Here is a 14,839-nt window from a genome sequence, read left to right on the forward strand (position 1 = left end):
TGGATAGAGAGGCGCGGGGAGATGCTGCTCTCTAGTAGGTTCGGTCAAGTGCAGCGACTGCTATTCGGGCATTAACCTACAGACTTACAGATTTGAGATTTGGGCCCGTTTTTCTCTCTTTTGGGACCAAACCGGTGTTAATTGAAGCCCCATCAGGGAGGGACTCTCCAGGGTTCCTTCCAGCCTCTGTGCTGTGGGTTGTCTCCTGCCGCCTTCCCGGGTCTCTCATTGGCAGACGATGGCGATAGAGTGGGTGGAATCACCACTTGTCATCGGTCTGGTTATTGCTCACCTTTTTGGGGAAATGGTTCAAAAATTTTTATGGTTCCTCAAGCTTAGAATGGAGTTTTAGAATCACGGGACTGTCAGCTGCCTTCTTACTTTCATTTCTCTCCCAGGACTGTCACAGTTAGCTTTTTCAGCTAAGGCAAAGTGTTGGCTGACCTTTATTTTGTCCCTTGCATTTGTATAAAGGAGGATGGGGATGGGATGGGGCATGGAGTGATCAGGGCAGCTGAGAGATGACCTTTATTTTTATTTTTTTTAACACGAGAAAGACAAATTTGATTTCCTAAGTTATGGGAGCCCCATAAACATATGTGATCCAAAGCCAGTCAGGCAATTGAGGTTTATATGCCGTCTCAGCTGAGGGATATGGGCTGGAGCTTCAAAGGGGAGGAGGGCAATTCACTAGGAAGCTAAGAAGAGCAGGTGTTTGCTAATCAGATATTTTACCTGCCATGTAGGTAAGTCCTACAGGAAAAAAACAAAATTCTCTCTGGTAATAGCTCTCTTTCTGGGCCAGGTCCCCTATCTAAGTTTTTTTAGGCAGTTAAAGGAGAGGTAAAAGTTTTTCCTGAGACGGCCAGGTCTTGATTGCCTTCAGCTCAAACAATCCACATGCAAAAGGGACACATTTTGGGTAGTATAATCTGCTCCCCTTTAGTTCTGCCTTTGAAACTTTCCCAAGAAGTCTCCAGATCAAGAAGTTGAGTTGGTAGATTGCATCATCTTTTGAACCAGTCTCCCAGACTTGGGAATAAGTCAGTTTAGTTAAACAGTTGTCTCATTTCAGGAGGCAGTGATGCAGGTAGGCTCTCAAAGTTAGGCCTATTATTACACAAACAGTCAGTTATTTAATAAGAGTCAGTTCTATGGAAACAAAAGAGAAACAAAGGTTAATGATTGGAACAGATTTTAATCTCAGTTTCTGAGTTCTGAAGGCAGTCAGCGGAGATTTCTAGATGTCCAGCTTGAAGTAGCTGGAGTGAGGGCGGGCAGTAGCAATCGGATAGACTGTCCTGGTTTGCAGTGTGAATGTCTGGTGGTCTTTCAGAGTGACCGACCTTTATTCTTTTGAGAACTGCAGAGGTGTCATTGGAATATCAGCGGGTCACAAAATACCAAGTGTTCTTTGCCAAAGTTATCAGATGGGCCAGAATGGTTTATTGGAAAAACATGTTATTGTTATACTTGTTAGAATGATGTTAAAGCTCCCTCAAATTTCCCCCGCACCTCTCCCGTATGAACTCTTTAAATGGATGATGCTGTTTTGATAGGAGTGCTGAGTGGCTAGGATGTGCTGTGACTTGTAGCGCTTGGTTAGGTTCATTGAATGATTTAGTGATTCTCCCAGGTGTTGTCATCCCTGAATTATCACCAAGGCCCAGAGAGCAAATCTGCCGTCAACTCTAACACAGACTAAGTTGGAGAAAGCTTTGAGAGGAATAGGTATTTCTGAGTCCCTCAAAGAAGAGAGCAGTGAGTCAAATGAAAAGCTCAAAGGGGAACCATCACTTCTAGAAGAAAAGAAAGCTAGGTGTTCTGAGGTCTAAATGTTAGCAAGATGCTTCCATCTTTTTATTGGAGAACCAGAATGACATCTAAGATAAGATATGAGTGTTTTGTTTTTTTATTTGCCTTGTTGACAGATTATTTTTGCTAGATACAGGAGCCAGAGGAAGGTTTTTGTTTTTCTGTCATAATACTGTTACAGCTCTGTTGGAAGTGTGTCAGATCAGCTAAGTGATCAGGTGCTCTGACAGGTGGGAATAATATGATCTCTCAATTCTACCTGGCAGATAAAGTACTACTATCTCAGTATTTGGGCCACAGAGAATGACAGACTCTGGTTTTATTTCTTGGTGATTTGTGGGATCCCATTCTCTATAATTCCCTGACCACTGTCCTTTCTTAGAGGGGATGTTGAAACACAAATGCCCTGACAAAACTCATTAATGTAACCATCCTGCTCCCACTGAGGAGAATGTGGTTTAGAGCAGAGGACTACTTCCTAAATCTTGTGGTGTGTCAGACTGGCCCACAGACTCACTGTAGTTGGTCTTATCCGCTTTGGCCCTGCTCTAAATGAGTTTATTTTACTTGACAAATACTTAGATAGTACTTATTATATTCCAGGTACTGTTTTAAATGCTTTACAAGTAATAACTCACTTAATTCACATCACACCCTCATAGGTAGGTACTATTATTATCCCCACAGATAATGATACCAAGGCACACAGTATAAGTAATTGGCCCAGATTTCACAGCTAATAAGTGGGAGGCGAGATACAGACACTGGCAAACTGGCTCCAGAGTTCTTTCTCCTAAATACTCTACTCTGCTGCCTCAGAGTTAGTGTCATCCGAATTCCTGATTTCTCTTTTCAGCTACTATTTTGGTTAAGAATAAATTTGACTGTGTGCATAGAAAATTTAAAATAATAATGACTCGGGCCCTAGCTGGTTTGGCTCAGTGGATAAAGCGTCAGCCTGTGGACTGAAGGGTCCCAGGTTCAATTCTGGTCAAGGGCACGTGCCTGGATTGTGGGCTCAATCCCTGGTGTGGGGCATGCAGGAGGCAGCCAATCAATGATTCTCTCTCATCATTGATGTTTCTGTCTCTCTCTTTCCCTTTCTCTTCCTCTCTGAAATCAATGAAAATATATTTTTTTTTAAAAAGAAGAAGAGGCAACCAATGAATGCATATCTAAGTGGAACAACAAATTAATGTTCTCTCTCTAAAATCAATAAATAAAATTTTAAAAAATGACTCAAATAAAAGTACATTTAACTTTCATAAAAGAAGTCTATAGGCCACTCAAAAATGGCATTTTACTTTATTGGGGATGCAAACTTCCATCCAGCTGATCAGCCATCTTTAATATATGGCTTCCACTTCATAGTCCCAGACGGCTATTCAAACTGCAGACATCTTATCTGTTTTTTAGCCACTTGGAAGAAGAAAGGGGAGAGGGATCATATGCCCACTCCCTTTAAGGCATTTTTTAGAAGTTGCCCCAGACTCCTCTTTATATCTCATTGTCCAGAACTTAGCTGCAGTAGTGCCTGGAACTATAGTTTTTATTTTGCCCAGCTAAAAGTCAGGGTTCCTGTGTCCAACGAAGAAGGGGGATCAGGGGAGAACAGTAATTTCTGTGACAATTACCTTTGGAGCTAGACAGTCCCAACAGTTTTTTGAAGATAACAGCCCTGACTCCGTTTCTCAGTTTAGGATTGTTTCTCCCTCAGGGCAAGCAAGTAGGGACCTGGAACAGTAAAACGGAAAATGCTAGGTCAGAAGTCATGGTAGAGAGCACTCCTATTACCCTCCTCAGTTACAGCCTTGCACTTCAAGTCTCATACTCAATCACCTACAAAAGTATTTTTTTTAGTAGTTTCTGTTTTGTGAGGCTAGTAATACTAGATATTCATATTTCCAAGAATCAAAGAATAGCTTGGATTCACTAGTTTATTGAGAAGATTAAATGAAATATGACACCTGAGATCCCTTGGCATGGTTCCTGCTTAGAGTGTTTTTTTAAGCTATATGCCCATTGATCTCTGGATTAGGCTTTCTTGGGTACGTTAGCATTGAGTAAGGCAAAAGTCATGATTTTTAAAAATATATTTTTATTGATTTCAGAGAGAAAGGGAGAGGGAGAGATAGAAACATCAATGATGAGAGAGAATCATTGATCAGCTGCCTCCTGCACACACCCTAGTGGGGATCCAGCCCAAAACCCAGGCATGTGCCCTTGACCGGAATCGAACCTGGGACCCTTCAGTCCCCAGGCTGGCGCTCTATCCACTGAACCAGACCAGCTAGGGCAAAAGTCATAGGATTTTGAAAAGATGCTTTCATGACCATTGAGAATAGTACATTCATTAGATAAATAATCCTAATTGGAATTTGGCCTTATGTCATAATTTTCAACCTCTTAAAAATACTTTATCCACCAAGAGTTTGTCATGAAATCATTGCGGAACTATTTTTTTGTTTGTTTGTTTGTTAATCCTCACCTGACGATATTTTTCCATTGTTTTTCAGAGAGCATGGAAAGGAGGGAGAGGTGAGAAGAGAGAGAAACATTGATGTGAGAGAGACATATTGACTATTTGCCTCCTGCATGTGCTCCTACCAGGGGTGAGGAGTGAACCCGAAACCCAGATACATGCCCTTGACCAGGAATTGGACCTTCGACCCTTCGGTGCGCCAGCTGATGCTCTAACCACTGAGCACACTGGCCAGGGCCAGCACAGTGTTTTTTTCCCCCCATTTTTGAAATATAAAAGTGTGTTAATACTATTGAATGTGTGTCTTCAAGAAATTCTGCCTGGCTGGTGTGGCTCAGTGGTTGAGCATGGTCCTATGAACCAGGAGGTCAAGGTTCGATTCCTGGTTAGGGCACATGCCTGCGTTGCGGGCTGGATACCCAGTGTGGGGTGTGCAGGAGACAGCCAGTCAATAATTTTCTCTCATCATTGATGTTTCGCCCTCTCCCTTCCTCACTGAAATCAATAAAAATATTTTTTTAAAATAAAAATAAAAAAGAAATTCTGATGCCCTTACGTTTTATTGAGAACCACACTGATAGCCAAATAAGGAGTAAAGACCTCAAATAGAATCAATTTTTTTTTTTACTAAAATGTTAAGAGGCAGGCAACTTTGATTATCATATATAAATGTAGTTCTCGAGATTTTAAGTATCTACCATCTGTTATAGGGAGCTGTCCCAGACCACAAGTTCTAATGGACGAGGCAGGTGAAGTTGAAGGCAGTGACTAGGAAAAGAAATATAGGCTAACTCTCTTCACTATATTCTATTTGGATCCCATCTTCTTTCAGTCTCATATTTGATGGAACCCCCACTTCTCCCTCTCTTTTGTGAGAGTTAACATGTAAATAAGACTTCTCTACCTAAATAGCTAAGTCAGGGAGTGCTGTTTTCCTTCCAACTTCTAATACAGAATACAGGAGTTCTCAGAGTGTGGCCAAAGACCCCTAGGAGTCCCTTTTGGGGTCCCCAAGTCAAAACTATTTTTACAATAATTCTAAGACTTTGCCTTTTCCACTCTAATTTCCTTATAAGTGTACAGTGGAGATTTCCAGAGGCTACAGGATGTATGATATTGAAGATTTAATATTAAGGAATATGTGAGAATTCAGTTGTCTTTTATAAGCCAAACATTAGAGAGATCTGCAAAAATAATAAAACAGTGCCAAACTTATCACTAAAAATTGTTTTTATAAATATATTTTTAATGAAACATGTCACTTATGTTAACATACAATGGGTTTATTTTTATTAAATTAATTCATAAATAGTTTTAACATTTCCATTTTCATTTTTACTATAGCAAATACAGATTTTACCCATATAAGCAAAAGCTTTTGGAGATCCTTAATAAGTTTTAAGAGTTTAAAGGGGTTTTGAGACCAAAAAGTTTGAGAACCGTCCACTTCATATTTATCAAACTTAAAAAAAAAACTTATTATAAGTTATTACTGTATATTTCACTGTGTAATATGAGTGCTGTGCTTGAACTGTTAGATTTTAGGTTCCTGGAGGAAAAAACCTCTTTAGCATAGCACCATGGTCGGCAAACTGCGGCTCGTGAGCCACATGCGGCTCCTTGGCCCCTTGAGTGTGGCTCTTCCACAAAATACCACGGCCTGGGTGAGTCTATTTTGAAGAAGTGGTGTTAAGACATATAAGTTTAAAAAATTTGGCTCTCAAAAGAAATTTCAATCGTTGTACTGTTGATATTTGGCTCTGTTGACTAATGAGTTTGCCGACCACTGGCATAGCTTAATACCCTCTCTTGTGGCTGGTGGGTAAATATAGGAAACCCTTTGGGTTCCAGGTTCCAGTAATTGGTTGTGGGGCCTGACACCAGCCACTTAGTGGCCTCTTGCTTCCTTGTGCAGTTCTGTTTTTATCCCCACCTTCGTGGATTGCTGCTACTTAGGCTACCTGCACTTCACCCCCTTGGTTAAAAGGGGGTTAGTAAATGGGTGTTAAGGAAAGGTGTTTAAAAAATATTGGTGTCAAACTGAAGCTTTCTCCTAAATGTAATAAAGGAGTTGAAAGTATATAATAGGAGAGGATGGGTGAGAAAAATTAGGCCGTAGTCATTTTCTTTCTCAACTAAATACTGCTGGGTGTCTTTCTAATTTGAGTGGTTTTCTATGAATAAAAGGAGTATTCTTGAGTATTCAGTAACACAGTTGATTATGTGAAGTGGCCAGGGTGCTTTGGAAATTAGGCCAGTGTGGTTTTATGTATCTATTTAGGAAAACTGCAGGATGCTTACACAAACTAGGTACTGAGCAGGTGTTAACAGAATTGAATTGGACTAAGGCTTATATTTAGTCATCAAAGGCATTTATCTCCCCTTCTTTCTGAAAGTCCTTTAGTTCCTCCATCCTTCCCACCCTACCATTCCCTCATTTGTCCAGTCTAGACATTAATATTTAATAAACCCCATGTTGTACTGAGATAACCATGCTTACTAATGCTTTTAGAGTTGATGAAATGCTTTATGATTCTCCTTATGGAGGAAGGAAACAGAAGTTTGGAAGGTTAGTCTATAAATGATGCTTGGCTGTACTCTTGGCTTTCAAGTTCTGCTTTCCTTAAGTGGAAGTAGTTAAACCTACCTCAGCCCTGGCAATTTTCAGCCTCGCTAGTAATAGGAATGTCTTGTTTTCCCTTTTGGGGACCAGTTTGCTAAACTCCACGTTGTGCTTCAGTTGAACTGACTGTTGGGTTCTGGGACATGCCTCACATTGTCCTGTGATTCACTGCCCAGGTTCCAGAGAGTTACAGTGGACTATCCATCATCCTGAGTGGTGAGCTCTGTGATTCAGAGCCCAGGATTCCAGGGAGCAGAGATGGAGAGGAAGATTGTTACCTTCAGCCTCTTGCTAGCCACTTTAAATAAGAATGTAATTCTGACTTATGAATATATGCATTTGACTTTTTCCAGTGGATAAGTAAGTTTATTTATCTTTAAGAATAAATTGATTCTTTTTGAAGGAGGAAGAGTGTTCTGTATTTTTCTAGCGCTCTCAAATCCTTACAAGGCCTCTTGAAGGAACTGGCCTTGTGATTGACCAAATATTGTTGGAGAATGTGCCTAGCTAGTTCCTAATATGAGTACTTAATTAATGCAGGCAGATGGGTGTATGTTTTCTGATGTGACCTGCCATTTAGGAAGTGATACCCACAGGAAAATTTCTTATGACCCAGACTAGCTTGAGTTGGCTGTGGGGTGAGGGGAGAGGGAGAGTCATATGATAAGGAGAGGCATCACTTGAAAAGCATATTTACTTCTCTTTCTTTGAAATGACCAATTTGGGGACTGTACGGAATGAGAAAGATGAAAAACAACCTCAGAGAGCTGACTAGCCTGGGGAAGAAATCTTCAGGAGGGAGGACCATAGTTTCTAGGTTGCAGCAGCATCCTCTATTTCCAAGGACCTTTGAGGATTAAGTTACTGTCATCTAGAGAAGATGGATTTTTAATTTTTGTGGCCTCTCCTGTCCTGGTCTCTTGTCTATCAGAATGACTTAAGAGAACCCCATTCTAACCATATTCCTTTTACTGCTGTGATTATTCTTTTCTCTTGCTTTCTTATTTTGTCATTTCTAAACTTTTTATTGTAAGATTTCATTAACATCCAGGGGATGGGATAGTAAAGCTGATAGAGGAAATCAACCATCAATGAAGACATTTTCTTAACCTCATTCCATAATACTTTACTAATTTCCTTTCAGCTGATAATTTTTTGAGTCTACATAATTGCTGCAGAGCAACAGTGTATACGTATGTACCTTGGAAGTTGAGGTTTGATGGTGTTACAATCTGTTGTGCCACATATACCAGACTTGGCAGCTTCTTTGGCCACAGTCCTTTGTATCAGTGGGTCTCCTAGCTGCATACATAAGCTGGTGTCTTCCCCTTATAAGCTGGGGAGAAGCCAAGTGTCTAACTCTAAGTAGAGGCTGTCTGCTCAGGCCCTCTCATTTCTGGTACCTGGAACCATGCTTCTAGATTAAAAACTTCTACTTGAAGTGTTCTTCACAGGTTTAATTAGCTGCCTCTGTGGGCGAAGAGACTGATCAGGAGACAAGAGCTCCCCTTCAAACCTGTTTTTCTTTTTCCCCAGGTTATTTTATTGTTTATTTTATTAATTAATTTATTTTAATTTAATTTTCCTGCTGACCTGGTTTGTGAGCTACTTTAATCAACTTGCCTTTAACATCCTCTTTTTCTTTTGTCTGTGCAGAAGATCATTGCTGTTTTCAAACCCAAGAATGAAGAGCCCTATGGGCACCTTAATCCTAAGTGGACCAAGTGGCTGCAGAAGCTCTGCTGTCCCTGCTGCTTTGGCCGTGATTGCCTTGTCCTCAACCAGGGCTATCTTTCAGAGGCAGGGGCCAGCCTGGTGGACCAAAAACTGGAACTCAACATTGTACCCCGTACAAAGGTCAGTGACCTGTCTCCAGAGGGCCTTACTGCCTTGACAGAGTTTTCCTGGGCCTAAGCCCTGCTCCCTGTTAGGTTATTGAGATCATTAGGTCGTGAGCACGCTTATGCCCTGAGTTTAGGGTTCTCAGCCTTTTTTGCAAGGGGTTTGTGTGGAGAGATAGGTTTAAACTCATGGTTTGATCATCTGATGAAAGTTGTCCTGAGAAGGATACACATAAAATTTTTGCCTACAATTTCAGGAAGTTTACTGACACTGTGATGCACATTTATGGGCTCCCTGCATCTTTGGATCCCAGATAACCTTAAGCTGGTTAGAAACCTAGCTACTTTTGTGGCTCACTTTCTTAGATTTCCAAATCACTCCAGGATTTAGATACAGTCTAGAATGGACTAGCTGATATCAGCTAAGCACTTATGTAAGGTCTGGCAAGGAGGACTAGAATGGGCTGAGGTTTAGAGTAAAAATCTGGCCTGACCCCTACAGGGAACTGACATGGAATTCTATTTCCTCATCTTTATACTATGGAATCCTGGTACTTATCACAACATAACAAAATTCGTGTCCCAAGAGGCAAATCCACACTTAGAATGAATTTGCACACACATTATATGTGGTATTGACAGTTGAGGTTCTAATAAGGGTCTGGATCATATCCCTTCAATTCCCCCAAAATGCTTAAATACCGAATTAATTACATGTAATATCAGAAAACTTATTGAGGCCAGGTTAAGAACCCCTGTATACATATTTGCAATTGTTTTGCATATAATTTCAGTAGATGATTCATAGACCAGTTGAAGTTCATCCATTGACCTCATAGGAACCATGCCTATAGAGTAAAAACCCCTGCTTGAAGTATTCTTCACAGGTTTAGTTAGCTGACTCTGTGGGCAAAGAGACTGATCAGGAGACAGGAACTTCCTTCAAACCTGTTTTTCTGTTTTCCATGGTATTTTATTTTATTTTAGAGAAGGAAGGAGGGAGAAAGGGGAGGAGGAGAAAGAAACATCAATGTGAGTGAGATACATCACTCAGTTGCCTCCTTTACGCATCAAACCGGGGATAGAATCCACAACTTAGGTATGTGCCCTGACCAGGAATCGAACTTAGACCTTCCAGTGCACAGCACAACACTTGAACCAACTGAGCCACATCAGCCAGGGCTTCCCAGAGTATTTTAGAAGAAAATGTTCCTGTTGTAGATATTTAACTGTGTCTGCTTCTTTGCCACCAAACTCCAAACAATAAGCCAACTAGTTTGTAAGTATAGAAGTCAGGGGTTGACCTTTGCCATTTCAAGATGGCGGCCCCTAGGGGAGCTACAAGTCATGCAGGCCAAAATGGCGGCTGCCTAAACTGTTCTTTGACAGAAAAGATTACTTGTTTATTCTCACAATTCCCCCTTTTCTTTATTTAAACTCTTTTCTTCAAACTCAGCTGACATCCATTGACTTTCCTGCTCTACAGTGTCTAGGAGAAGACTATTTTGCTGTTTGATCAATGCGATTTCAATTAACCTTTGGATAAGTCCTCTCATATATGGGATGATATAACATCCCATCACTGTGACTCCTAATCAAAGAGGTGAATATGGATACTATCATTCCCTTCCACTTTCCAAACCATTGCTCTAGTGAATCAGAGAAAGGGTCCTCAATTCCAGGATTCTAGCAACACATTAGCTAAAGTTGCCAATCCCTTTAGGGCCTTAGTGATGGTCTGTCTGCTGTGTTGTCAGGGATGAATGTACAGCACTGGCCCCCAACATTACACATACTCCTCCTTTTTCTGCCGAAATTATATCCAAGGCCAACCTGTTCTCCCACGTCATCCTGCTGGTGGCATCTAGTTGTTCAGCTATGCCTTTAACTGCGTCTTGAGTATAGTTAACAAACCTTTGCTGGTTATAGTAAATGTAATTAATCCAACCACATTCTTGTTTACAGTGGGCCACCAGAACAGGACAGACTCAAATCCTGCAGCAATCTGATTTCTAGCCTTAAACTCGTTTGGCACTCCTCCTGGAACCCCAGTGGAATCTGTGTAAATATGGGGATCAAAGGAGCCCCCTGGACTCTCTCTCTTCCTCCTAGTCTGTCTGTCCGTTGAAAAGTTTACAATATGCCAAAGTGAAAGGGATAGCTCAGGGACTATTTCTTGAAATATCCTTCTTCCATTCTCAGCACCTCACAAAGTACTATACTTATTTATTTATTTTTAATATATTTTATTGATTTTATTACAGAGAGGAAGAGAGAGGGATAGAGAGTCAGAAACATCAATGATAAAGAAACATCGATCAGCTGCCTCCTGCACACCCCCGCTGGGGATGCGCCCGCAACCAAGGTACATGCTCTTGACCGGAATTGAACCTGGGACCCTTCAGTCCGCAGGCTGACGCTCTATCCACTGAGCCAAACCGGTTTCGGCAAAGTACTATACTTATAGTAAGGATTCCATAAGGACCTCCTGAATTGGTGAATGAATATCAAACAATGAGAAGCAATACCAGCCCTGGCCGGTTTGGCTTGGTGGTTAAATCATTGGCCTGCAGACTGAAGGGTCTCAGGTTCGATTCCCAGTCAAGGGCATGTACCTCAGTTGCAAATTCCCCAGCTACAGTAGGGGAGCATGCAGGAGGCAACCAATCGATGTGTCTCTCTTGCATCCATGTTTCTCCCCCTCCTTCCTCCCTTCCACTCTCTAGCAATCAATGGGAAAAATATCTTCTGGTGATGATTTTCTTTTTTAATCATTAAAAAGACAATACCAGCCGAAACCGGTTTGGCTCAGTGGATAGAGCGTCGGTCTGCAGACTGGGGGGTCCCAGGTTCGATTCCGGTCAAGGGCATGTACATCGGTTGCGGGCACATCCCCGGTGGGGGGTATGCAGGAGGCAGCTGGTCGATGTTTCTCTCTCATCGATGTTTCTGGCTCTCTATCCCTCTCCCTTCCTCTCTGTAAAAAAATCAATAAAATATATTTAAAAAAAAAAAAAAGACAATACCAGAAATCCCCCAACTTCAGGTCTAGGAGAGAATGTTTGATCACAATTCTGGGTTTGTAGTTCTCATTTGACATCTAATTCACTGCCTGGCTTTGTGTAGCTCATTCCTTCCCTTCATGTTTCAATCCTCTCTGTGTGTGTATAGTTAAATAGCACACTCTAACCTTCTTGTATAATAATTAATGCTCCTATGACCTCCTGCCTAACCTGAAATCCTTCTACTAGGCCCCTCCTAAACTCTAGAAACTCTTTTAAATACTCTTTGCCCATCACTTTTAATATCCTTTCTTCACTAGGTAAATAACAGAGTGCCCTCGGCCTATGCCTGACTGCTTTGCCTGTACTTCTGGAGTGCAGTGCCTAAGAATCAGAGGGCTTAAGTTCGAATTCTGGCTTTGCAGCTTTTTAGTGGGTTGCCCTTGTGCAAGTCATTTAGAAGTCTCCCCACCCCCACACTCAGTTTCCTCACTATAAAAATAGGGCTATAAATAGTTACTATTTTATAGCATGGCTATTAAGATTACACAATATCCATGTACTAGTAAAACACATAGCCCAGTGCGTGGAACAATGTAAACACTCCCTAAATCTTAGCCTCTGGTATTTTTATGACTATTCTAATCATTAATGTTACCCCCCCCCCCCCCCACACACACACACACACACAATCCTTTTCTTCCTCTTTCTCTGTTAGAGAACCTTAATGAGGCCTGAGGAACTTTTGCATCAAAAAGTCAGCAACAACAAAAATACTTGTCTTCTATGAGACTGATATGAGACAGTACTTTGCGAGCTTAACAAAAAGCTGCTGGAGAATAGTAAGAGGAAGTATCTTTGCCTCCCCTATCCCCGCCTCCCCACCCTGTGATAGGATTCTAGCCAGTTTAAACAGGGCTCACGTTGCAGTGGAGCCTCAAATAGTAAGGCTCTAATTTTCATTTGGTAGCTGTCTCTGGTCTCTTCCAGTAAGGTTTCAGGTTATGATAGTTTCATTAGTCATAGGGAAAAGGGGGCTGCTATGAAGAGTGATTGCAAATAAATCTGATGTGGGAAAAGGTGATTTATGGCCTAGGGAACTAGGGTTTCACCATGTTCATGAGTGCCATTCTACAATACCTTGCACTGGATGGATGTGTTAAAGGAGGGAAGGGGGGAATTATTTTGCCCCTTTCTATCTCTATCATTCATGGGCAAAATAATTAGTTTATTTGTAATGAATTTTGCAAGGCTTAGGAAAAGAATTTTCTTATAAATTTGATTTTACATATTTGTATGCGAAAATCCACTTGTTGCTGACTCTGAAAGAAGCTATAACTCATTCATTCATGCACTTAATATTTTTGAACATGTGCCAGACACTATTTGGGAATGCTAATGTGAGTAAAGTGTTCTTTTCCTCACCTAATTTCATTAGTCTTAAGAAAGATGTTAGATATACATATGAATGATCACAAGGCAATGTGATAAGTGTGATAATAGGTGTACATATGGATTATGGATTACACTTGATTGTCATCACAATGTGACAGTCAAGTGTAATATTGATGGCCCGTTAATTTTTTTTTTAAATAGGCAATGCATGTATCTAGTGCTAAAATCAGAAAGCACAGGAGAGTAAATGGAGAAGAGTAATTCAGCTTTCCTCTCAACCCTGTCTTCCAGCCACTTGATTTCATTTCTCAGAGACAGCTGCTATTATTAGTTTCTTGTGTTATATTCCAAATATAGTCTACATAAATATTCATTTTGGTGGGGGAGGAAAGGGGTCCTAATATAAGGTGACAGGAAAAGATTTGACTTTGGGTGGTGGGCACATGGTGCAGTATACAGATCTTGTAACATAGAAACCCACACCTGAAACCTATATATTCATGTTGACCAATGTTACCCCAATACATTTAATAAATAAAAATGTTAAATTAAGAAAAAATAAAACTTCACTAAAAATTAAAATTAACTTTAATGTTTACTTTTTGAATGTGAATAATTGCACATCGTATAAAATTCAAAAGGAAATAAAAGGGTATAGCATAAATTGTAATTTGTTGTATTTTTAATTCTCACCCGAGGATATTTTTTCCATTGATTTTTAGAGAAAATGAAGGGAGAGGGAGAGACAGAGAGAAACACCAATGTGAGAGAGATACATTGATTGGTTGTCTCCCACATGCCCCCGACCAGGGCAAGTAGCCTGCAACCAAGGTATCTGCCCTTAACTGGAATCGAACCTGGAACCCTTTAGGCCGATGCTCTCTACACTAAGCCAAACTGGCTAGGGCGCAATTTGTTTTTATTTGGAGAGAAACAGGCATTGGGCCATCTTCTCCTAATCCAGGAGGTAGCTGTATTAGTCAGTGTAATTCATGTCAGCTGCTGTAACAACCTCTGAATCACAGGGGTTTAATATAATAGAGTTTATTTCTAGCTCACATCATAGAATTATGCCATTTAGGCAGCTCTCTTAGGTCCCATGTCATTCCATGTAGTGACAAGGTGCCTAGGGTTCTTCTGTGATGTGGTTTGTCAACATTCCATTGGCCCAAACTGGTCATATACTCCATCTAAGCTGCTAGGAACACTGAGAGATGTATTCTTTCTGTGTGCCCTAGAAGAGGAACAGTATTGGTGAGCATCAAGCTATTCTCTGCCATAGTAGGATAGTTTTTTAAACTTGACTCTACCGCTAACCTAGGTATCTCTTCTCTTTCAACTGTAGGTAGTACACATGGCCAGTGAGACCTTCAACTATAGTGCCATTGACCGAGTGAAGTCCAGGGGCAAGCGGCTTGCGCTAGAGAAAGTGCCAAAAGTTGGGCAACGGTTTAACCGCATCGGGCTGCCACCAAAGGTATAGACTACATTTATGTGACTTATCAAAGGTAATGACTTTTAGTGCCATAGTCATCTAGGTGGTGAAGTAAGGTGTCTATAGACCAGGGATGGGGAACGTCTGGCCCTGCAGGTGGGACTCAAAATTCAATAAATCTAGGAGCTTTTTTCATAGCAACATAAATTTATATTGAGTGAATTATATTAAGTGAATGATGTTATA

At 40.9% G+C, this 14,839-nt stretch overlaps 1 protein-coding gene across 1 annotated transcript in view; it reads left to right on the forward strand.

Moving 5' to 3' along the window:
- Window positions 1–14,839, forward strand: part of PI4K2A (phosphatidylinositol 4-kinase type 2 alpha) — a 29,541-nt gene that overhangs the window by 841 nt on the left and 13,861 nt on the right. Inside the window, exons 2-3 of the mRNA XM_079793344.1 lie at window positions 8,577–8,777; window positions 14,504–14,635. Of these exons, the coding sequence (XP_079649470.1) occupies window positions 8,577–8,777; window positions 14,504–14,635 (333 nt within the window). The remainder of the gene's footprint in view (window positions 1–8,576; window positions 8,778–14,503; window positions 14,636–14,839) is intronic.

The sequence above is a fragment of the Cnephaeus nilssonii genome (genome assembly GCF_951640355.1).
Source record: "Cnephaeus nilssonii genome assembly, chromosome: 16".
NCBI classification, from domain to species: domain Eukaryota; kingdom Metazoa; phylum Chordata; class Mammalia; order Chiroptera; family Vespertilionidae; genus Cnephaeus; species Cnephaeus nilssonii.